This window comes from Echinops telfairi, unplaced genomic scaffold, assembly GCF_000313985.2.
Source record: "Echinops telfairi isolate 266 unplaced genomic scaffold, ASM31398v2 ScPeMD7_23;HRSCAF=83, whole genome shotgun sequence".
In the NCBI taxonomy this organism is placed as follows: domain Eukaryota; kingdom Metazoa; phylum Chordata; class Mammalia; order Afrosoricida; family Tenrecidae; genus Echinops; species Echinops telfairi.
Window position 1 is genome coordinate 77079339 of NW_022103920.1, and position 25640 is coordinate 77104978.

Below are 25640 nucleotides of genomic sequence, written 5' to 3' on the forward strand. Positions count from 1 at the left end.
CATGCCGGCAGGCACAGGCCATCTCTTTGGGAGCCTAGACAGCAATTAGCATTCATATCGACACGGATTCCTACCCAATCTTTTTTACTTGCAAAGGCTTATAAAGCCTGCCACTATAACCCATCCCCTCCTCTTTCTCTCTGTCACACACACACACACACACACACACAGTCTACTGATTTCAGTTGTTGATAAATCCATATTTTGTTTTCTATTAATAACTCTTGGTATTAAAGATCCCCAAGAGCTAAAGAAACACTCTGCATTATGGTCCTGCAGGGAAAAAAATAAATCAGAGTTCGGCAGGATTCGACAGGTCCCAAGATGCTAAAGGAGGCTGATGGAAGCATCAGGCCCATGTATGCACACGGCAGATTTTAGATCATAAGTCATATTTCCCTTCTGGCAGTCTTTTAAGAGATGGTGAAAAAAGAGCAGCAGCATTCAATTAAATGAAATAGCTACAGTTTCCCTATGACTTCTGTCTCCGTTAGTGCTGCTTTAACAGAAGGACCACAAGTGGATGACTTCAACCAACAGACATTTAACTTCTCACAGTTAAGGAGACCAGAACGTCAGAGTCAGGGACCTAGGGGGAGGCTTCATGTGGTTGGACATCTCTCTTTTCCCACTTAGGCTTCTACCTTGTAGTTTAATCTCTTTTTAAAAAGAAAGAGACTCAAAATATAGCCTACACTAATCCTGTTACATGACTATAACAAAGACAACCTTATCCCAAATGAGATTATGACCACAGCTATTGAGGTTAGCATTTGAAATACATATTTGGGTGGGGAGAGGGGCAAAATTCAACCCCCAACAAGTTCTAAAATGCATTAAAACTTTTTTTTTTTGCTATTCAGCTACATGATAGATAAAAAATTAAATAAATAAATAGAAACACATTTTGCCAATCAAAAGCATACTTTATGTGACCTGAATACCCTTGGACCTCCTCTCTAGTCATGTGTTTATGTGAAAAATGGCAATAATACTCGGCAATTCTGATGAAGGATAAAAGATGTCAGGCCAGGTTGACTAGAGAAACAAATCAAGTGACACTCATATACATATAAGGAAAAGCTTTATATGAAGAAGTAATATATATCAAGAAAATATCACAGCCCAATCCAACTCAAGCCTATAAATCCAATGCTAGTCCATAAGTCCATCTTCAGACTCACATAGCAACCTGCCAATGACACAGAATGCAGGAAGACCGCAGGCTGGTGGGTGCATAATCGTGTGGATCCGGGGTTGGTAGAAAGCATGCAGGGCTCCAGTGGCTCTCCTGGTGGCCAGGAAGCAGGAAGGTGAAGGCAGAGAGACACCAGCCTCCAAAGGGCGATAGATCTCATCAGAGTTCCAAGTGAGGTCACCAAGCTGCAACCTGATTGACAGACAAAACTCCACCCTTCCACTTTTATACCTCTTCAAGTTAACATGCAATTCTGTAACTACCACAAGTACACCAAAACCATGTAGCCCTTACATGTATTTGTGCTTGTATGTCTATGCTCCTGTGTGCCCTCTCTGCAGTAAATTCCAGTCATTCCCTGAGAACATCTCATTGATTTGGGTGCCAACGCTCAGACACCAAACTCCTGCCAGTGTTGAGTGTAATTCATAGTCACCCTATAGAACAGGGTACTCTCTGTGGGAGCAGAAAGCCTCATCTTTCTCCCTTGGAGGCAACTGGTGCATTTAAACTACTGACCTGTGGTCAGCAGCCCAATACAGAACCCGTTTTGCCAGCAGGGCTCTGCATAGGTACCCGTGTGATGCAGTTATTCTAATAATCACATGGTTTAAATAAAGGACATTAAAAACAACTTTGACAGAGGGTTTTTCTTTCATTCCTCAGCAACAAAGTCGCCTACCATTTGTCCATGAAGCATACACAAAAATGCATTAAAGTGTTTCCCCAGAAAACTTACCCTTGGATATTGCTTCAGACTGTGCTTCCACATGGAAAACAAAACTAGTATAATCCTCTTCTGAGGCCATTGCTCTCTCTTTCTCAGACACACACATACATTGTCCCCTTCCTACCTTTTCTTGTCTTCAACGCCCCCCCCACCCAATTTCTATACTTCCTCAGAAGTTGAGAAAGCACTTGCTCTCAGAGCCTCTAAAGAATTGACTAGTATTAATGCTCCCGTTAAATCCCGCCACTGCTTGGTCACGGGGCTTTTCATTCTGTCCAAAGCGGATTGAAGGTCTTGTAACGCGTCTCGGTAGCTACTTCCGTAGCGAGCGCTCCACGTGTGAAGAAAGTCATAGGCTGGTTTCCACATCATCTGAAGAGGGAAGAACATCAAACGGAAGTAGAGTGGGAGCAGAGTGAAGAGATTTATTTCAAGGTCAGAATGGCTCTCCAGACTTAAAGAAAAGAGAACACCAATTGTACAAGGACTTAGTATAGCATCAAGGTTGTAGTAACATTTCTTTTATTATTTAGAGTTCATTAATTTTAACATTCTTTTATTATTGCCCTGCAGTTCTAAAACTAGACCCCTTAAAATTATGATTATAAATAGACATTCTCCCACCCATTGGTCTCTCATTTATACATTGCTGTTGTCGTGAAATGAAATATAAGTCATTGTTCAATAATATTTCATAGTAACAATGTAATTGAAATAAACTTTTCATCCCCTGATAAACTTTTAAGGCTAGAATAATAACTCTTTTCAAGCTGTGTGCCTGTGAAGGTGTCTATGGCTGCCATGTAGAAGGTAGGCTGGCTCATGGTCTATTTAACACTTAGTCATTTTCTTCAAGCACATCTATAAACAAGGAAAAGATTAGCTTCATGATCATGCCAATGAAAAGCAATAAGTAGTGCTCTAATTAAAAATACTTTAATAATATATTTTCTGACCAAAGGAAATTTCACTGTTCAACTTCTTCATTATGCTCTCCCTAAGCATCTAACCATACCAGTGACATCATTGTTTCCATAGAAATAGATGTACGTCAAAGGGGAATTTCACATACAAGCTGTATGTAACAGTAACCAAGGCAACCAGGCTCCAAGAGAGAGAGCCAAAGACAAACCAAATAAGAGACAAATTGTAGAACACACACACACACACACACACACACACACACACACACCTCCAAAGGAATTTTCTCAAGGGAAAAGAGCACACACACACACACACAAAATGAACTATCTAAGTATAATTGGAATATAAACATTATTTGCTACTTTTCTGAGAATTCAATTATGATTATATCATTTGCAAATTGCAGAAACACAGACTCTGAGCTAAATAATATGCAGAGTTACCTACTTAAAAATAGAATCTCCACGAACAGTTCTATCACATAAAATAGAGGCTAAGGATATAATTTTTCACCTTTGCCCTACAAAATTACAATTGAAGTTAAACATAAAAGGATGAAATGCATATGTAAATAGTTTCTAAACTAGTCTAGACAAAAGGCTAGGTAATTAGGCTCAAAAATTTTGATGCTTTTGTCCAACTTGTCATTTATGAAGAGCTATAAACACCTATATCTACACCTCTCTTGGCAAAGCTAGATTCTACCAGATACAGAATGGAAGGAAATACGACTATATCACATCATGGTTCTTTTTTCAGCAACAGAAATCATTTGAGCTCTTTCTAAATAGACTTTATCCTTAGCAATTGGATCGATAGAGAATTTGATAATCTATCCCTGAGAGAATATGAATGTAAATGAGTCTCTTTTCCTATAGACTTATAAACAAGTGCAAGTCACTCAGCAATGGGTTGAGAAGCATTCATAGAAGCACTTTGTGAGACTCCATCCTGCCTGTCACTCTCTGATGTGAGGAAGCACCAAACGTGTATCCTATCCTACAGTAAGTCTTAACTATCTGTAAAAATATTACATTCTATGTTGCAGCTACTTCAAAGACTGAGGTCCTACTACATGGCACCTGAGTCTCACTTTTCATAGACTGTTTAAAACAATGGTGTTTTCAGTTAGAAGCTTCTAAGACTTTGTCTGAAGCACTTAGAGAAGTGACTCTGATCAAAGAAGCATTTGAAGATATTTTATGATGAACAATTGAAAAATTTTCAATACCTACATGATTGTATGCTAAATTAGCATCAAATGTTGCAGAAAACAGACCTCTCCTAAGAATCACACTCACTCACACACACACACACACACACACACACACACACACACAAATTCTGTGCTATTCATTACTGTGCAGATTCAAAAATGCTTTCCTAGAATCCTGCTCAAAATGAGAAAAACACTGAACAGAATTCCTGGAGTCAGGAAGATCGGAAGAACTTCTGAAATGATTGCCCTGATATATTCTTCAAACATAAACCTGAAATGTCCTCTGAATATTTAAAAATGAACTGATAGTTTTGTATAACAGGTAACAAATATGCCTTGTGCAATATATTTTCTTAAGAACTCTTTTTTTTTTTCTGGGACAGCTAGTGGATTTGAACTTCAGTCTTTGCAGTTAGCAGCCTCATATGCACTAAGTCAACACATTTCACAGTTGAAATATAGTCCTCAATTCACTTTCATTACTTCAGTATTATTATCTTATATCACTCTTTTTTTTTCTTCCTTAGCAAGTGACCATGAAAAGATAGAAGAAGTAGCCTGCATCGATTGGTAAACTATAGACTGATGGAGCCTGGAGAGAGCTATTGGGTAAGCATCAGACTGCGAACCACTCTGTGGGAGAGAAAGATCGGTACCCTGCTCCCTTCGAGATTCACAACCTCTCCAACATTCCACAGGGTCGCTGTGAGTAGGAGCTCCCATGGCCGCAGTGGCTGGGTATAAGGAAATAAAGAGGGAACCGATTACAAGGAACTATATGTGACCTCCTCCCTGGGGGACGGACAACAGAAAAGTGGGTGAAGGGAAACGTCGGACAGGGCAAGATATGACAAAATAACAATTTATAAACTATCAAGGGCACATGAGGGAAGGAGGAGAAAAAAGGAAGACGAATGCAGGGACCTTAAGTGGAGAGGAAATGTTTTGAGAATGATGAGGGCAATGAAGGAACAAATGCGCTTTACACAATTGATGTGTGTGTGGATTATGATAAGAGTTGTATGAGCCCCTAATAAAATGATTTTAAAAAAAGAAAATATGTTCCAGAGTTGGGAGAACATTGAGGCCACAACGGATTTTAAATACTGCCATAAAATAAAGTGAAAATTGAGTCATTTTCTCTGGAAATGTTTGAAGACATAAGACAGAATAAACAATTTTCTTTCCGGGATGGCTTAAGGAAAATTCTCCAAAAGCTAGAAAGGAGTTGAGAACTGCCAAGATCTCTCTTGGGTTTATGCTGTGTATCTGGTCAACTTTTTAAAAATAGTTGTGCTGCTCTTGCTCAGTGTTATGATTAAGACAAGCCATGCAGAAGTTCTAACCTTATGCATTGCCCAATCGAAAGGAAAACATCCTCCAAAGGGCTTATTTTTCTTGAATTATTCTTAACCACTAAACAATCTGTCTTCTCATGTCCATTCACAAATATGTGAGACACTGACATGACTTTCATGCCGTCACTCATGTAGTGTTATAGATTCATGCCTTGAATAGGAAACACGAAGCTGCTAAAATACAAAGTTGTTCATTTCTCATCTGTGTGGCTGGGTCTTTTTAAAGATAAAGGGCAGCATCAGTAAGGGCAGCATTTAATCTACCAAATTGAAATTCTCCAAAGTCCCAGCATTGATGTGAAACGAATATTACTTTGGTTCATCTTCTTGATATTAGATGATGAAGTAAAATGGAAGGGAGCCAGGACATTAATAAATGTGATGCCAAAAGAAATGAAAAATGAAATAAAGTTTTCCAAATTTAGAGTGCTTATTCCCAGAAGCCAATAAGACTCATTAGATAATGCACCAGATAACCAACTGCAACCTGCCGAGGAACTGTTCAGGTTTGAGTATCATTGTATGTCTTATTTTAGTTCACGATATGAATAGCATAATGAATACACTTGATTTAATTACCTTTGGATAATTACATTTTGATACATTAAAAGATTAATAATTTTAAAAATTAATTCTCCACCTACTTTCCTCAAGAAAATATAAGAGGAACATTTTATTTTAAGCAGCATTTGATGAAGTAGTGCTAAGGCAAATATACTTTATTCATGATTATTATGTAGGTCCTATCCTTCTTTACAATTGTGGGGGACCTTACCTTGCCAGTGATGGGTAGCCATAGAACTACTACTGAAGATGAAGCTCTTGCTATCTTCAGGGAGGAGGGAGGCTGTCAAGGGCTCTTGTTTCTTTGGAAGGAGATGGTGCTTACTTAAATGGAAAGGTTTTCTAGGAAAAGTCTTTTTGAGGATAGTTAGCTCTATTTGCTCCGGAAATAATCACTTCAAGTTACAAATGAGCCAAAATAAGATAGACAATGCATTTCTTGTTCTGGTATCTTGTCAGAATTGCCTATACCAGAGAAAATCCTGCTGGTCAAGCTATTCTTCCTGATGTTTAATTAAAAGGATAACCAGTTACCACCTCAGCATGCATTGCTCTTGAATCCTACCTCCCCGCTAGTCCTCCCCATCCCAACCACATATCAGTGAAGACATCTGAATGTTGAACTTGACAAAACAAAAAAATCAGGTTTCTTCAATCCATCCTTTCAATGTAAATGTGAGCCAAAAATAGAGAAATAATACAATGGTAAGAGTTTAGGATTTGAAAGCACATGTAGTGGGTCCAAATTCAGACTCCAAATATTATTGGTCACTGTACAATACCTCTCTGGATCCATATCTCCCCCATCCTGTAAAATACCCAGGACGTTGTACATTATAGCAGCACCCGTGGTACTGAAGGAGAAAGTCTGAACTGCACCCAAGACATTGGAGCAAATCAACACTCAGGGATTGACAGAGTAACACTATGATTCATCAGACAGTTGCAATACCAGAAGGACAGAGCTGGCAGCATGCACGAGTTTATGTCAAGACTGTTTGGAACACATCTAGGACAACTGCATGTAGAGGTCCATATTTATGTCCATTCTGAATGAAATTGATCCAGCAGAATGTGGAAATCATCAAACAGTAATATTAACAGCACAGGTAGTATGAAATACAATCAAGATGTTTACCTATGTTTTATTGACTATGCAAAAGTTAACATTGTGAAGAAAAGGATCCCAGAATATTTCATTATGCTCATGTGGAACCTATTCTTAGGCCAAGAAGCAATTGTTTGAACAGAATAAGAGGATGTTTTTATGGTTTACAATCAGGAAAAGTGTGAGTCAAGGTTGTATCCTTTCACTTGTATTTACTCAGTAGATACTTATTCAGAGAAGCTGCACTCTATGTAGAAGAATCAGGGATCAGAACTGGAGGGAGACTCATTAACAACCTGGGATATGCAGATGACACAGCCTTGCTTGTGGAAACCAAAGACTTGAAATGCTTACTAATGTAGATCAAAGACCATACCTTCAGTATGAATTCAGCTAAATATAGGAAAACAATATGCAACATTATAAAAGACACAGAAAAGCCTAAAATTGTCAAGGATTTTGTTTTGCATGAATCCATTGGTTGTCCAATGGCCCCGGTGGCAGCAGTCGGGACATAATGTGCGGTGTTCCATGGAGTGACTCTGCTACAAAAGGCATCTTTACTGTGCTACCACGCAAAAGTGTCCACTGAGGACCAAGGTGCACTTGGTCAAAACCGGAGTCTTTTCAATTGTCTCCTATGCATACGAAAGCGGAACACTGGATACGGAAGTCAGAAGAATCGATGCCTTTGATTTTCATGTTGTGAAGAATATTGCATATACCACAAAATGCCAGAAACAAACAAACAAATACATGAATACATCTGTCATGGAAGAAGTATAGTTAGAATGCTCCTTAGAGTCAAGGATGACAAGACTTCCTCTCCTGTCTTTTGGACGTGTTATCAAGAGGGTCCGGTCCCTGGAGAAGAACAAGCGTGGTCAAGTAGAAGGGCAGCGACAACGAGGAAGACGTTCAACAAGATGGACTGATACCGTGGCTGCAACAATGGACTCGAACAGGTGGTTTGTTCCGTTGTCCACAGTGCCAATATGAGTCAAAATGGACGCAATGGCACCTACCAACAACATTTAAGTACCTCATGCCAAAAAACATTTCCAATTACACAACAGAGCACACATGAAGATTTCCAGTACCAACCTGAAACAAAAAAAGCCCACTGCCAGCCAGTCAACTCTGAATCATACGACCCTACAGGACCAGATAGACTCTTTACGAGAATGCACCTTTCCCCGGGGAGCAGCTGGTGGTTTCAAACTTCCGACTTTAAGCTTAGCAGCCCAAAAAATAACCCACTAAACCAACAGGGCTCCTCTGTTAATCAGGGGTGATGCTTGTGCTTTCTGTTAAAAGAGGTTACAACAGTCAAGCATCAAGTAAAAGAATCCTAGTCACCTGGATCTTAATCTAAGGCTCTTTCACTATCATATTGATGCAAATTATTTTTTTTATTAAGCAGCTTGATTACATACTGGTTTATCTTTTCGTCTTAACTGGACTTTAATTTTTTTCATGATAGAGAAAGTGTAAATTCTAACTCAAACATGATTGTATCTAGATCCATTGATACAGTGGCTACAACAATGGGGTCAAAAAGTCAAGAACAGTGAGGATGCTCAGGCCCAGGCAGTAGTTAGTTCTGTGGTCAATAGGGTTGCTGTGAGCCAGAACTGACTTCCAGCACCTCACAACAAAGCCATCCTAAAAGGTTTTTATAATTTATCTAAATTATAAATTAAAACATAATTTATTTAGTAATTAAATATCTAAATATGTACTATAATTTAATAACCATTTCTATCAATTTTAGTATGATCTTGGGACACATAATTTGGAATTAAAGCAAAGATCTTGGGAATTAATGTGCTGCCTCAGGAAGGGTAATGATCTGCTTTCTTCAATCATGCCAAAAATGTGAATATGCTGTGGAATTAAATATTTCAGAAATTAGTAATACAGTCTAGTACGAAGTCTCTCTCACAGCCATCAAGTTAATGCTGACTCACTGTGACCCTGTAGGCCTGGACAGAACTGCCCCTGTGAGTTTCTAAGACTGTCAATCTTTACAGGAGTAGAAAGTCTCGTCTTTCTCCCACAGGTGGTTTTGAACTGCTGATCTTGCACTTAGCACCCCAACTTGTAACCACAAATATCACAGTCTACCAATATAAAGTAGACTATGATCATTTAAATATGATACATCTATGCTGAACAATGATGATTTGAATACTTTTTTCTATATGCTTTACAATAGGTAGATAAATTTCCTCGTGATACATATTTTTTCTTTCTTTAGGAAGCTGTATATAAACTTCTTACTGCAAAAGAACAGTGCCTACAGCTCCAATATCAAGGCTAGAACTAAAGCAGGCCCAGATCTATCAATGGAGAATGAGACAGCCCATTAGCGAGAATTCTATCAATGGAGAATGAGACAGCCCATTAGCGAGAATTCAGGAGTTGTCACGTGGGCCAGAACATTTCTTTGGCCTTCACACCAGAAATCTTTGCAAGGAAATAAATGCTGATAAGCATGTGAGCAAGCACTGATCTATCGAGACTTTTTTTCCTTCAATGTTTTCCATAGATTACTAGTTTCTCAGAAAACAGGCTTTGAAATCATGAGCATCTCCTCCCTTACCTACATTTTCTGTAGTTTTCCTGAATCATATGAGTAAAATGCCACTCTACACTTACCCCTCACTTATCGACTCTCTCATTACCCAACAATTCACATGTACAGAAATAGTAAAATATCTACTATTTGACTTTTGCACATTAATGATACGTCTGGCAGTAATGAATGCCAAGACGTGAAACAAGAGTAATGTTGGCTGTGATGCCCAAGGTTATGTGTCAACTTTTTAAGCCATGATTCTTAATGGCTTGGATGTTATATAATGCTGTACTCATCCTCTGTTTTCATGTTATCCCCCATTTCCCATAAAGACCTGGTCTTTGGAACCTAACCATGTTGCTAAGTGAGGAGTGGGTGCATTTTAGCCATTTGTCTATAATCACTCCATGTCATTCAGTTGCCAAATGAATCTCTTCCTCCTCTTCCTTAACAAAGTAATATTTAATTTGTACTTGGGATTTGACAGTGTGTAAAGCAGTATGCCAAATTGTTTATTCATATACATGATCTCATTGAATCCTGTAAACATCCAATCAGCTAGATGATTTTATTGGTTGCAGGTTACAAATGATATATATATCCAGCTCATTGCCATCCAGGTAATCCCGACTCATAGAAATTTGCTCAAGAGAACATGGTTAATAAATAGAAAAGAACTGGAATAGGAGTTAGGGCAGGGATCTTAATGTCTATGTTGTGGCAGTCATTCAAAACTCTCTTTCATCAACCCCCATGTACACATTCAAACATCTCTCTCAAAAAATATTAGCATAAACCATCTCCACCAGTCCAAACCTTCTCTTCAATGTTATCCAGAAATCACCGATGTCAAAAAACACCGACATCAATTCCTAGTCCTCTCAAATAATGGAAATGTTAGTCATCCTGCAGGACTAGAAAGTGCTCCTTACCTGCTCTTGTCAACTTTGAATTTTTCTCCCCTTTCGTTAATTTTGAAAAGGCTCATTAGCATACTAAATTGGTTAGCATACTAAATTGGTGTAAATACATATAAACAGAAGAATTTCTTACACACAAAAAACTAGATTCAAATCGTACTTCTGTTGCTTACTAACCATATAATTCTGCGTAACTTGCACAAATGCATTCACCTAGTTTGCTGATCTGTTAAAGGGTCTACTGGGTTTGTAGAAATAAAAGGTGCTATAATGAAAATGCTCATATAGCTGACACTCAGAAAATACTCAATAAATGACAACAGTTACTGTCATTTCCCCCCCTTGGGGTGCCCAGGCACTTCAATGGTTAAGTTCTCAGTTACTAACTGAAAGGCACACAGTGTAAACCACTAGTGACGCCAACGTAGAAGGATGTGGCAAGCTGCTACCAGGTATGGAAACCCTGTGGCTCAGTTCTGTTCTGTGGGTCATGGTCATTTGGGATCAATTCAATGGCAATATGGATTTTTAAAATTATGATTTAATTGATCTGTTTCATTTATTTTAGAAATTAACCATCTATTTATCGAAAATATTGTTAAGTTTCAGATATGAACAATTTGCCCCCACTACCAGGGAAAGGAAAATTAAGCTCTAGAGGGAACCAATGATAACAACAACCACAAATCTCATCTTCTGCTCTGTTTCTATTTTAGTAGCTCCTAAATCATTGTGGCAAACTGGGAAACCTTGAAAAGCTCCTCTGTGTGTGTGGACGAATGCCAAACACTGAGGCCAAGGGTACATAGCAAAGATCTTACACACGTTTTTAAAAAATCTTACAGAATCATTTGCGAGTGTATGAAAAATAACATTTCCTATTTGAGGATTACCTACTTTCTCATCTTGAATCTAGATTTACAATGGAGTGACCTGAACCCTAGAGCTGTCAGTCAGACAAGGGAGTGGGAACAAATATTACTGCTAGAACACTACCCCCCAAAAAAGTCAATGTAATCTCATTGGCTAAGTATTAATTTAAAAATTAAAATATCTTGTCAATTATAACTTTCTACAGGGCAGGAGTTTTGTATTAGGGATGTGAACTTCACTGGGCTGCTATCACGACAGTAGCCATTTGGGACACAGCCAGGTCAGCAAATAAATCAGCCTCAGGCAGCCCATCGGGCCTGGGGTAGCGGTGGAGACCAGTGTGCACACATGCATAGAAGGGAACGTGAAAAGGGAAATAAGGAAACTCTAGTGTCTTTCGTGAATAGGTGGCTTTATAGAATAAGGAAAGAGCATAATCCTTCTTGGTCGGTAGTGATCCTAATGGGAGATAATTGCTAGAGAAATTGTTATGCATGATAATCATTTCCCAAAGACTAAATGAAGAATATTCTGCCTAGGTCCGTGTATGTCATAATACCAGGGTCCCTGGGTGGCGCAAACAATTGTGCTCTCAACTATTAGCCAAAAGGTGGGTTTGGAGCCTTGCTAATATAGTGGTCAAGTGTTGGGCTACAACCTGAATGGTCAGCAGTTCAAAACCACCAGCAGCTCTGCAAAAGAAAGACTAGACTGTCTACTGCCACAGAGAGTTAGAGACTGGGAAACCCACAGGGAGTGTTGAGTCAGCACTGACTCCATGGCAGTGAATTGAGAGACAGAGCTGAAGTCTGCTTTTCAAAGTCTTGAAAACCGTAGGGAGCAGTTCCTTTCTGTACTGGGGGCACCTTGAATAGGAATCATCTCCACGGCAACTAACAGTGATAGCATGTCCTAGCACTGTTGTTCCCAGGGTGTCACCTTGTCAAGTGTGGGTTTCAGGAGATGGCTGGTTCTTCTAATAATTTACTGATCCCTGTTATTAACTTGAAACTATACACATCTCTGTTTTAATAAACAATGAATTCGCACTACCTTTCAGAGGAAAACTTTTGCAATGATCACATTTTGTACTGCACAAGTGCAATTTTTTCTTTAAAAAGATATGTTCCGAAAACTTTTTTGCTTATAATCAGATTTTAATCTTTATTTTTACATACCAATGTCATTGAATGATATTTTGAAAATTTTAATGTGGGAAGATTTTTTTTTAATTTCAGAAAATGCCTTTGTCAGAAACATCCAAAGAGAGACCTTTTCTTCTCTTTAGAAAATAATTTCTTACGATAGTCAAAATTATTCAAGAAAACAATGGCAAACCATACTACTAGTATTCTCTATATTTTAATTAGCTTGAGCCTTGGTCAGCATGTTGTGGCTGATCACACCATCTTGAACAGACACCAATTTGGACTTTTTTCAGGGTAGAAATATTAAAGTTCTTGAGCCAAAACAAGGATTGTTTCAAACAGGGTTCCATGACTCTCTAGCTATATTCATTTAAGCAGGCTATTTAGCGTCTCTGGGTCTCAGCTAACACTCTCTGCCCAACAGGTTTTTGTTGACAGGATTAGCCAAGTTAATTTTTGTACAAATTTTGGATTCCTGCCTGACCCAGAGCCAACGCCAAGTCACTGTCTGTTAAACACAATGAAAATAGAGCAAAGGGAGGAGAGAGAAGTTGAGAGGACAGAGAGTGAGTGAAAGAGCCTGATTGTAGGCATTGGCACAAGTTCAGGGAAATTTCTGTCGTGTACACCCTCGGAGGAAAGCAGGCTAAAGGAAACAAAAGCAGCATGGGAACCACTGGGCCCTGCTATCGCCCTGTCTCCATTCCAGCTCCCTCCTCCTACACCGCCCACCAAGAGCTAAGGCCAGTGGGGTTTGAAGTCAGCTCCTGGCCTTGTATGTAAGTTGATTCTATTTTACAGTCATCTGCTTCTAAGGGGGCCCAATTGTACTGCCGATTTATAGGAATGAAAACCAGTGTGCCTTTTTCTTTAGTTTAAATGGCCCCCAAATAAAGATTTCTATAGGTTGCATGGAAGGAACTTAGGCCCAACCTACCATGGATCCTTCTTCAGTATTTCATAGCGTGAATCAGAAGGGTGACTTCTTATTAATCACAAGACATCAAACTCTAGTCCCTTGAAAGACACCTAGAGGCTTTCCTTTCTGCGTCCGAGTGTTTCTTGGCCTCAGGCATGGGTTTAGTCATGTGTGATTGGGACTGTGCAGCTGTAAATAATGAAAAAGTAGCTGCTTACTGGCCTCCATCGAGATTTAGAGAGAGGAAAGCTACAAATAGCCACAATGAGAGAGAAAGCAGATGCTTAAATAAGCTGACCCAATACGTAACTCTTTGAACACTCTCTCAAGAAAACCTTTTTTGACAAACAGAGCCTTATGAAGAAAAGCAAAAGTATGGAGTTTAATTAGAGAACGTTTTGATCAGTTTACTGAAATATCTGAATGACAAAAGCATATCCCTGATAATATATATAGATTCTTTATAAAGCTCTGTCATCTTTCAGCTCATTTTTTACACATTTGAGTTCGTGGTGAGTACACTGCCCTCTATTTTACATCATGCTGATTTGTGTTTGATAGGACATATCTAAGTTTAGGGAGGTGAACCTATTCTGTAGGGTCATTATAAGCGGGGATCCATTTTCTGGATTCTAGAAAATGAAGGCTGAGATTCCCAGTGACTTGATTTGACTCAGTATTCTTCATTCAGCTGTGGTCTTGTCCAGCTGAAGGTTGCTTCAAGAAAGATGACGTTTCTGAAAATAGGAACACCAAGTTCACTGGTGGAGAAAGAAAGGAAACCCACTGCCATAAATCAACGCATAGCAATGTAGACATAGGTTGTTTCCGAGGTGTAGATCGTTATGGGATCACATCTTTTGTCCAAGGAGCCACAGGTTGTTTTGAACTGCCGCCCTTGTGTTTAATAGTCCAATGCTTATCCCACAAATGGAAACCACTTCTTCTTAAGTCATCTAGGTAGAGAGATTTCCCGAAGCTGAAATACCTCGAAAAGGCCTGTGCTCTTTGCAAGAAAGGTGAAGAACACATTGCAGGCAGTCTCAAACTCACTGCCGTTAGGTCGATGCCAACTTGTGGTAACTCTGCGACAGGATAGAACTGGCCCTGGGAGGTTGGGAGACTGTAACTCTTTATGAGGATAGAAAGCCCTGTCTTTCCCTCACAGAGCAGCTAGTGGTTTTGAACTTCTGACCTTGCAGTTAACAGCCCAATGCATAACCACTATGCCACTTGTGGTCATTGCTGGAATAGTTTTTAAGTTTGAAATGGTGTCATCTTTTTATATGGTGATCCAAAGAAAATACCTAATTAACTTGTGCCTAAAAGTATAGATTTATTCTAAAATCAATAAAAGATTTAAAGTTCATATTTCGTATTCAGTGTTGCCATTTAGTACTGTATATGATGTCTGTAATTCTTACTCTAAGTAAGACTGGGAGAGAGAATAATGATGCTGCGAGGTACCTCTGTCTCCCATCTCCACTCCTTCTTGATTGTCTAGGCTTCCTGTAACCCACTACTTTGCCTTAACTTGACCCCCATCTCTTCCCTTCAAAATTTACATTCAATGGCCTCTATCTTTATAGTCCTACCTACCACCTAGCTCCTTTGCTGATGTTGTCAGTGTATTCACATGTCACCTCATACTGCAAGCGGAAAGGTACTTTGAAGGGCATCAAGGTCTTTGAAAAGTGATAGGTGCTTATCTCAGATAATATCTGTGGGTTAACAGAAATCTACTTTGGTGAGTGAGTGGATCCTCAAGTGTTCCATGTACTTTTACATGTTAAGCTGGTTACATTTGCTTTACTTGATCTGTGAGCTTACTATCAAATGAGACAAGCAAAAATCTTACCTCAACAGCAACTTGGCCAGTTTTCCCACGGTGAGGAACTTCATATGCCTCCATCTGTTGCTTTGTGAGTCTTACTAACTTTTCAGCTAGCTCCCTCCAGCCTTTCCCAAGCTTGACAGCAGAGGTGAGAATAACAGCCTCTTGGATGAGATGTGCTACTAAGCTTTGGCAATCCATCTTCAACAGAGCCTACAACGAATGGTTGTTTTAAAGGCATGTAAGTATTAAAAGAGACTAAAGCTCGATTCTATAAATTGAAATGTTCATACGTTTATCCTAGAAAGAGCCCCCTTTTCTCCCTCTTTTGTTCCTTTGGATTTTGTAAAGCCAAACATGTTGAATTCAGCTTTAACAAATCAAGCAGAGCAGACATGGCTAGATCACAAGTAGGGGAGAAGTGGAAACAACTTTGTGGCTAACTAATTATGGTCAAATCTACCTCACTAAGCCAAACTCATTAAACTCATGAGCTTCCCAATGTTTTAATTATAAAAAGAAGTTTTACTAGACATTTCCCCAAATAATCATTATTCCTGGACTGTTCTCACTGTCTCTGACTTGTCAATCCAGGAATGATTACTCATTCGACAAAAGGCAATATCTCATCTTACCAAATGATTGGTCATGAGATTTCTGTAAGGAGTGGACACATTGGTCCAGGGAAACATTTTGTCCCATCAAAATATGATTTAAAACATCCGAGATCCATGCCCTTTGCACAACAATGAGACATTCTTGCAGATTTGAGCAAAGCCATTCATCTCTACAATTTTTCAGATGCATCTCTTTCTCTATACTATTACTACAAGCATATTAAATTTGACCACAAGGTGCTACAAATAAAGCACTTTGTGTTATCCAATGCAAAATGCAAAATCATCGGCTTGTTTCTTCCTTACTAAGGCATCTGAGCTCTGTCACTCACCAAGCATGTTGAAAACACAACTACGAGTTTCTCTTTTCCCTTGAACAACATATTAAAATCATGCATATTTATATTGTCTTTCTCTGTTTAAAAAAATGAAATAAATATGTTTGATAGCCTCTCATCATATAACGGTTGCTACAAGCTCATCTGTTAACATTGGACAGTGGGGAAGAGAGAATGAGGAAGTAAAGAAATCGAAATGTGCCCAGCAGAGTGTTTGTTCCCATGGAGGCTTCGGAAGGGGCTTCACAAAGTTCAGGGAAAACTCCAATATCTTTTCATTTCATTTTCCTAGGAACACATAATGAGAACTTCACTGAATCTACAGTTAATATACATAGACTAGATAGATTTAGCAAGACTCTAAATCACTATTTACTATGACTAATTGCAAAATTACTATTTTCTTATACTAAGTTACGGGATGCTTTACCTATACTTACTCCATTTTCTTGTTTTAGATCAAGGAAATCTGCATGTTAAGTCACAAAATCTGAGTATAAAGTCCAACTCTTCAGGTATAAAAGTTTAAGCGAGCCACAAAATATTTCTATGTACTAATTTATAGAATGGATACGGTGATACTAACTCCCAACCTAAGCCTCTGTGACCATGATGAGTTGGCAGAATCAATTGCTAAAGCGCTTTAGTTGAGGGTTTTTTCTATTGTCAAGCGCATAAGGACAGCCAGTATCAATGTCTAGGGATGGTTACATTTAGACCCCACAGTCTCTGTCACCCGCCTTCAAGCCACCTGAAATAAATAGATGGCCTAAGAAAAATGCATACTTCCTGTGAAATGTAATATCAAGGGTAGACCACCACTGCCCATTATTTATTGTCTCTGGTCAACTAGCCAGAACTAAGCCCCTTCCACACAGAAATCCTGACACCTCCACTGAGGCATGGAGTGAGTTGTTCAGCTGTCTTAAGGATGCCCCCCTTGAATCAGCTCTTTTGCCATCGCTGTCTATTTAGCCACCCAAGGCATTCTATCAATTATTGTATCCCAACTTCCCCTAGGCATGATCAAACTGAACCATTAAAAACCATTTGGCCAATTAACTTTTTTTAGGCTACTGAGTGACATAAGGAAGCAATTTTATTTCTCAACCCTATCTATGAGTAGGAGTCTTAGAGGTGTAGTGGTGATACGTTCGACTACGGTCTGTAGAGTCAGCAGTTTGAAACCACCAGCAGCTCCTCTGAAGACAAGGCTTTCTACTCCTGTAAAGAGCTCCAGTTGCTACAACTCAGAGGGCAGTTTTACCCTGTGGACTATGAGTTGACATCGACTCAATGGGAGTGAGTTTGTTTTTTTTGGTATTTTATAGGTACATATGTGAACAGGAACTCTGTAAGATAATAAGATTACAACAAAGAATGTATAGCATCTACCCCGTTTCCAATGACACTGAGTGGCCAGAATGAAGAGAGACTATAGAATGATAGTCTTATAGTCTCAAACATTAACTCTGAAAGACACCCGTGTATTTTTGTGGATGTTTATTAGCTTGGAGTCTCATCATAAAGCTGTCCACTTAACCGGATGTTGGAACCATTGTGTTGTTTTTGTGGCTGGTTCCACTTTTAGTAACTCTATGGACAGATTGAAACTCCCCTTCTGGTTTTCTAAGCTGTTATGTTTACAGTAGCAGGTGCCCAGTCTTTGCTCCCGTGCAACCTCTGGCGAGTTCACGCCACTGCCTTTCGGTTAACAGCCAAGTGTTCAACCATGGTACCAGCAGGGCTCCTTCGATATTCTTTAGCATCACAAGAATAATTGAAGAAAAATGCACGCTTATTTCTTAATTATTTCAATAATGTAAATACCATAGACAGAATCCTTCCTCATAATTTCCTCCCTTCTGTTTAGACTTTGATTAAAACTTTCTTCTTCCATATGATCTTGTCCGGCTCTTCACTCAATCTTTATAGAGTACCAGCCTTGAAGTTTTAGTGCTATTTCCTAGACACATCAACATATGTTCTCACACAAACATGTCACACACATGCACAAATGCAGTTATACAGGTATACTTAAATTTGTGTCAGGAAGGCAAATGTTTTTGAAGACAGAACCTTTCCAAATCCCATTTCTGCTACAAACTTCACAAACTTGGACAAATTACGCAGTCAGTTTCCTCTGTGTGTAAGTTGAAGTTATTGGTACACTTACTTGGGAGAGTTGTTTCCAGGGCTAGGTGGATGGTAATCAAAGACGTCCCAGTTCAGGGGTGAATGGGTGCACATGCGCACACCGTGAGACTGTCAGCTCTCATTAGTATTGTAGCCATTTTCAGAAATATGTCCTTGATGGTTTGGGACTTTGTTTTGTTTTTAAATATATATATTGGTTTTGCACTTTAAAGTAAAAAACAATTGTTTACCTTTTTTATAACTCTCCACTAACGTCACCCTGTGGTGAAACTGTGTTGAGAAAAAATGACCCTGCAAATCTCCCTAAAACATTAGGCGGAAGAAGAGAATCGGGGTATCATACTCTGCAGCATGATGAATCGAAACAGAGGGAAATATTCATTTGTTAAACTAAAACACAAAGATTATACTTTAAAAGACCACTGAACAGTAAACCTATAATAATGGCCAAGTAAACTGTCTTTGTTTGCTGCTATATATTCATCATGTTATCGAAACTGTCTAATTTCAAGAAGTGATCTCTTAACTATGATATCCTGCACAAATAAGACATTTCCTCTTCCTCTTCTAGAGGGTCCGTCTAATTCCTAAAAATCCACAGAGTTGCAAATACAAGAAACCAAGGATATGATTTTGTCAGAAAAGCTGCATGTTTGCTTTGAACTGGCTTCCCTGTCTTTGAGATTTGTTTGTTTTTTAAGTTGTGTCCTGTATATTTTAATAAACATTGCCAAATTAATAGACATTTATTCCTTATATTAAATAAATTACTATGATATACCAATACTTACCACAATAAGCTCATATAGAAATTTCCTCGTATTTTTATCTGAATGACAATCTTCCTTAAGCTTCTCTACAATGTAAGAAACTTTGTCTGCTTCTTTCTCTGCTTGCACCCGATCAAAATCTTCCAGAGCCCGATGTGAGTAGCCCAGGATATCGGCTAAAACTTTCCCATCATAAACTTTTTCTGACACCAAGGTCAATACCATTGAGTAGACATAAGTCAGTGTTTTAAAGGGCAGAGATATCTGTTCAAGGAGATTCCTGCTTGTGAACACACTATCTGACATGGAGATGACTTGCTCCTTTGAAATCACCTTGACATTTTTGCAATGTACAAGTCCAACCTTACCTCTGAGGACTCCCACATACCACTCTTTCACTTTGGAATGTCCAAGGGCTTTTATCTTAGCTTCTCCGAGAAGAGCTATTGTGTCCCCTTTGAAATATTCATGCAAGTAGTCGATCTTGCTTTGTCTTAATACTGTCTTCAGGGTGACCCCATAACTGGTAAAGTTCAGTTTTTTATCTTGAAATGTAGGGTATTTGACAAGCAGGGCTGATGCTAATGGCGCCAACTTGACTTCTTTCTCCATCAACTGGGCTGGCAAATTGGAGAACCTCTTTAGGTTTGGGGCCGGATCAGGTGTTGTGATAGAGAACTGTGCAACTGGTCTACCATTGGGGGGCTCCACTTGAACACTGAAAGCAAACAAGTGTATTTCTCCAGGGTTAGCTAAAGAAAACAAAAACTGTTGATGGATGGCTTTGCAAGTCTGCAACTCTTTCTGTTTAATTTCCCTCTTTGCATCTTCTACCTTGACTCCAAAATCAGCGTCACATGTACACACAGAGATACTTAAATCTTGGGGCTTGTCAAGTAAAAATGAATGCTTCCCCCAGAGCTGAAACACAACCGGAGACATGTTTTTCCCGCCCCTCTTAAGATCCGAAATTGTGAGCTTGTCTGGCATGTAACTGTGGCCACAAATGGTGAAAATGGCAGTGAAACGGGGATGGATATATTTGGGTCCATAAATTCCAATCGAGGTGGTTTTGTGGATAGAATCCCACACGGTGACAGCTGGTGACTGGACAGCTTTGACTTGTGCAGCAACCACAAAATACATCACCTTGCTCAAGTCCGTTAACTTCACTTGGATGGTGTCTTTATAAAGGTAGCCGTTGGTCAGCACTTCGAAAGGCCCTTCTCTGGCCCGGCTGTGCAAACACACCACTTCGGTCATGACTTGGCTGAAAGGATCTGCCCTCACCTTGGCTGCAATATTCATCTCCAGCAAAATGGCTTCCGTTGTGTTAAGGTTGCCTAGCATGATTTCCAGCAGTGGACTCACTGTACAGGAGTGATCGTGGTTGAGAGTTTGGGGAGGGTCAAGGAAGGCTCGGAGGGAGACCTCCTGGAATTCCCCCACAGCTATATGCCCTTGGGGCACATGCACTGTAATATTCGATTCGGGCAATTGTACTGAACCTCCTTGGTGATCTAGTTGACAAAAAACAATGGTGTCTGCAGCTTGCGTTTGCGCCCATCCAGGGCTCTGACTGATTAGATTCAAATCCAGGCAGGACCGCGCCAGGTGGCGTTGACTCAACCACGCCATTCTGTAAGCCTCGCGCTCATTCTGAAGCCATTCCAAGTCGTGGAACAGGATCTGGTCAGAGGCCCGTGCACTCTCAGGGACATGCGCCGTGTCATCTAAACTGCCTAACAGTTCTGAGACACTTTTAGATCTTCCCGATTTCCTTGAGACAGACTGCCTGCATAACTGGTGAACATCTAGTTCATCACCAGAGGAATCCAGAGAATTTCCCGTTTCTATATCTCGATGGAAAAGGAAGGGGTCTTCTTTTAAGATGGAGATTTGATCACTCTTCTTATTGCTTAGCTGTGTGATGTCATCCAAAAATGGGTTGGAAGCGGCCAGTTCATTCCAGAATGGATTCGTGGATTTGGAAGCATTAGGGCCATGAAGGGTGACAGCAGCTGGCCGGTTGAGCAGCCCAGGACGGTCTTGACATTCTTGCCAGTGGAAGAAAGAGAAAGGAGGCAAAGGTGAGCTGGCGTTCTGAGATACGCCCAAGTCTCATTTGAATCATAGCGTCAAAAGCACAACTTAACTTTGCTTTTACTTTTGTAGTTCCAATCAAATAACTACTACAAAGCTAATGATACATTTGATTGCATTTGCATGAGGTGATGAAAGGAAAGTTGTTCTACCATGTTTTGAACAAATGTAATGTTATTTTATCTTAAAACGTAATTATCACTTTAAAACTAAACAAATAAATGCACACCATGTGGGCAATAATGAATTTATCATATTGTCCCAAGATTGAACTAGAACAACATGCACTTATATCATTTAAAAAATAATTCCGTTTTGTATAAGCACACAATTTTTCTGAACAAACAGAATAATTCAATTATAGAGTTTTCTAAACACAAAATAGTTGGTCCCACTACATCTAGATTATGCATTTAACTTTTCTTTTCAGATAATATGCAATATTTGAAAACTTCAGGCACATGTTAACAGCCAAACTGTTTGTTTTTAACTATAAATTAAATAAAATAGTCATTATGCACTCATTAGATTATTTTCTAATAATTCTGCATTGACAAATTTTAATAATATGAACCTGAAAAATAAATTCATTATTGCAAGCTCTCCATATCTCAATCAATTGCTACAAGCAGTAAACTCAATGTGATCTGAGTATTTTAAGAATTAGCACCCAATATACATATACATACATATTTATATCAAACCCACATTTTATATGAAAATAAGGATATATTATATATTATTTACAATTAATAAGAATTTCCATATGTCCCACAATGCATGGAATGCATGATTTTTTATTGTTGACTTTTGCTCAGTAAATATTGGTAATGAGTCTTTGGATGTTGTAAAGTTGATGCTGCTTTAGAGAAAATGAAAGTGTAAGTGACCACCTAAATAATCAGATGTTCGATAGAAGTATCCATATTTACTGTCAGATATTTCTGTTCAATACATGTAGGACTAAAGTTTTGATTCTATGTGGCATTTATTGAACATTTTAAGACACGTTTTTTTTTCCAAATAACATTTCTCTTATTTCCTCACTTCTCTTAAATCTAGTTCAACTCAACTGTCCTAAAAGTTAATTTTCTCCAAGGATCAACTCATTTCTTACATGCTCCGTGAAGATGTTATAGGCCAGGCCAACCACTGGAAACCGGGTTGATCTCAGACTTCATTTATATATCTTCTCAAGGAAGATGTCACTGATTTACTCATGAAATTTTGCCCCTTCTAGTATTTTTGGACTCTGTTGGCTATGCTGTTTCATCCTACCTGTCTCCACAGTGACACGCATTTCTACGAAAGGGTTGGGATTTTGTCATCCTTGTAATAATCTGTAGCACTTTTCATATTCAGACCTTCAATCATTACTGGTATGAATTTGCTTTTCCATTATAAAAAATTACAGACATTATAAATGCCTATACCTGTAAGATTGCAACTTTTTGAGAATTTCCGGGTATCCATATCAACCAAATTTCCCTCAGATCTACTCCGTGAAATTCCTCTTGACAAAAAATGGGCTCTTTTGCTGGCTGTCATTTTTTTCCCACCTATAAGACAAGTGTATAAATTTGTTAAGTATAAATATACAGGTGTCAGAGAAAACAAACTCAAAGTAGGGCACATATTCACATGAAGAACTGCATGTAAAAATACTGAGTTTCTCTAATTATAGTAGGATGCTAGATTAGATATTTTAAATATGTATTAGCACTCCACTGACAAAGCATTCCAATCCTAAATTTGTATCAGCAGGCACACTTAGATAAATTAATTACTGATCCCATAACAACATAACAAGTGACAATTCCTCAAGACAAGAAGGAAAAATAGCAAGTTGAAACCTAGTGCATAGGCATTCTGTGATTAGAAGAAGCCTTAGCATCACAAACTGGAAAATTTCCCCAATTTGTATATTCAAAGTAACCCCAAATCACAACAGGTATGTTTGTGTGTGTGTGTGTGTGTGTGTTATAAGCTCAGGAGTTTTAAAATGTATCACTTAGAGCAAAGAGTTAATATTCAAGACCATGCAGAAGGTGAGCATGGTGGGAGTGAACGGAGTGAGTGCACTCAACCACACAGACTGACAGAGTGGCTGCCACTGTGGCCTCACGCAGAGGCTGATTCTCGGGCGGGGGTGGGTGCTCCATGCTGTTGCATGGAGGGTCACTCTGAGTGGGAACCACATTGACAACACCGAGCAACAACTACCAGTAAGGCAGGGTAGCCTTGGAGCAGATTTAGACAAACTAAGAGGATGGAGATCTAAAACACAGACCCATTCTCACATGACAACGTGACACGTGACAGGGGTGACCATGTGGAAAACAGTGATTATGGAATGAACAGTCATAGGGCAATTGGTTTGCAATGCTTTATAAAAATTACCTTGAAACTAGTATAGTCCCCACACAAAAATCAACTTCAAGAAATTTAAGACCTAAAAGTGAAAAGCAAAACATCAAAGCTTAAAAAGAATCTACCAAATCTGTCTTATGATTTCTTGAAATAAAGAGTTTCTAAGTAAGGCACAAGCACAATGTAAACCATAAAGAAATAAAAGTGAGAAATCAATGAACATCATTTGCAAAATGTAAACCAAGCAAGCAAACAAACAAAAATCTCACTGAGATAAAGTTCATTCCAACCCATAGCGACTCTTTAGCACAGGTTAGAACTACCCCTTGGGGTTCTGGAATTGTAAATGTTTATATGCCCAGAAAGCCTCATATTTCACCTGTAAAAATGTAAATGTACAAATCATAAACTAGAAAATATATTTCTGTTACATACAAATATATATGTGTGTGTATGTATATATATATGTTGTATATATATATATGTGTATATATATATATTCCACAACACATTGAAGACTCTTATAAATCATTAAGTAAATTTCAAATAACTCAATAGGAAACAATTTCAAAAAATCTGAACAATAAATTCTCAGAAAAGGAAACACAATAGACTCCTAAACATGTAAAATTTTCATTAACAATCAGAGAAAGGCAAACAGAACAAAATGAGACACATTACCACCCAACAAATTTGCAAACATTTAAAATTCTAGCAATAGCAGTTCTTGGACAAGATGTATAGCAAAATAAAATCCTATACACTGCTAGTGAAAGTGTCAAATTGTACCAATTTTGGAATCCAGTATTATCTAGGGCCAACACAAATGAGGAAACCCTGCTTGAGGCACAAATGATTCAATAGCCACAGCAATAGACTCCCACCTACTAATGATCATGAAGATGGTACAGAACCAGGCTATGTTTCCTTGTGTTACATATAAAATTGTCAGAAGAAGGTGCCATCCCCAACCCAGGGACCAAGTGAGATGCTTACACCCTACCTCCTGCCTTTGAATTGGAATGGATTACAACTCAAAGGAACCCCATAGAGTAAAATATAGCTCAGGGTTTCCAAGGCTGTAAATCTTTATGGAAGCATCTTTCTTCCCCAACAGGAGGTTCAAACCCCCAACCCTTCACGCAGTAACCAGACCAGTACTTAACAGCTACACCACCAGGACTCTGTACTTACAATCTGGCACCCAAAAAATTCCAATTGCAGTATTTTCCTTAGTAAAATTTGACACATAAGTATCAGGAGAAAAGTACCCTGGTAGCATAGTAGGCTACATGCTGGGCTGCTAACTACAAGGTCAGCTGTTTGAAACCACCAGCTGCTCTCCAGGGAGAAAATGATGCTAGAGTCCTGTAAATCAAGTTTCAGAGACTCACAGGGCAGTTCTACTCTGTCCTACAAGGTTGGCATTAACTTGATGGCGTTGATTTTTAGGGGGGTTTTGGTTTTGTTTTTTAGTATGAGGGGATATAAACATAAATGCCCATTGATATATATATGCACATACACACATATATGTATATATATACATGGAATCAACCCAAAATATTACAGGTCATAATAATGGGTAATTTATGGTACTTAGTATAATTTAACATAACTATGTAAAGCAATGGAACACAATGCAAATGTAAAAGCCGATCAATTGCAACTAAAATCATCTACATGCACTTGTTGTAACGACCCCATTGCTGAGGCTCAAAATTCTCAATAAGTATTAGTTCTCTTAGCTTTCATGTAAACATAGTAGATCAGGTTTGAAATGAGATTTTTCAGAGTATGAAACCAAATCTCTGCAGTAAGACATAGCTTACTGAACAAAGCAAATGGTTGGGAAAAACTGACCCCAAATTATGACTTGTGCATGTTCCTCTTATCCCGCACAGCCTGT

At 38.8% G+C, this 25640-nt stretch overlaps 1 protein-coding gene across 3 annotated transcripts in view; it reads right to left on the minus strand.

The window, feature by feature from the left end:
• Positions 1–1856: 1856 nt before the first annotated feature.
• MACC1 (MET transcriptional regulator MACC1) overlaps positions 1857–25640 on the minus strand; it is an 82234-nt gene continuing 58450 nt past the window's right edge. The window contains exons 3-7 of one of the 3 annotated variants that reach the window (XM_045288830.1): positions 23762–23813; positions 22795–22920; positions 19280–21315; positions 15401–15589; positions 1857–2300 (exon numbers count right to left, since the gene is read on the minus strand). In XM_045288830.1, coding sequence (XP_045144765.1) covers positions 2088–2300; positions 15401–15589; positions 19280–21315; positions 22795–22909 — 2553 coding nt within the window. In that variant the 5' untranslated portion in view covers positions 22910–22920; positions 23762–23813 and the 3' untranslated portion in view covers positions 1857–2087. Of the gene's footprint in view, positions 2301–13381; positions 13732–15400; positions 15590–19279; positions 21316–22794; positions 22921–23761; positions 23814–25640 lie in introns of those variants that run through there. The other 2 variants (XM_004702709.2, XM_045288831.1) reach the window with 2 other exon arrangements.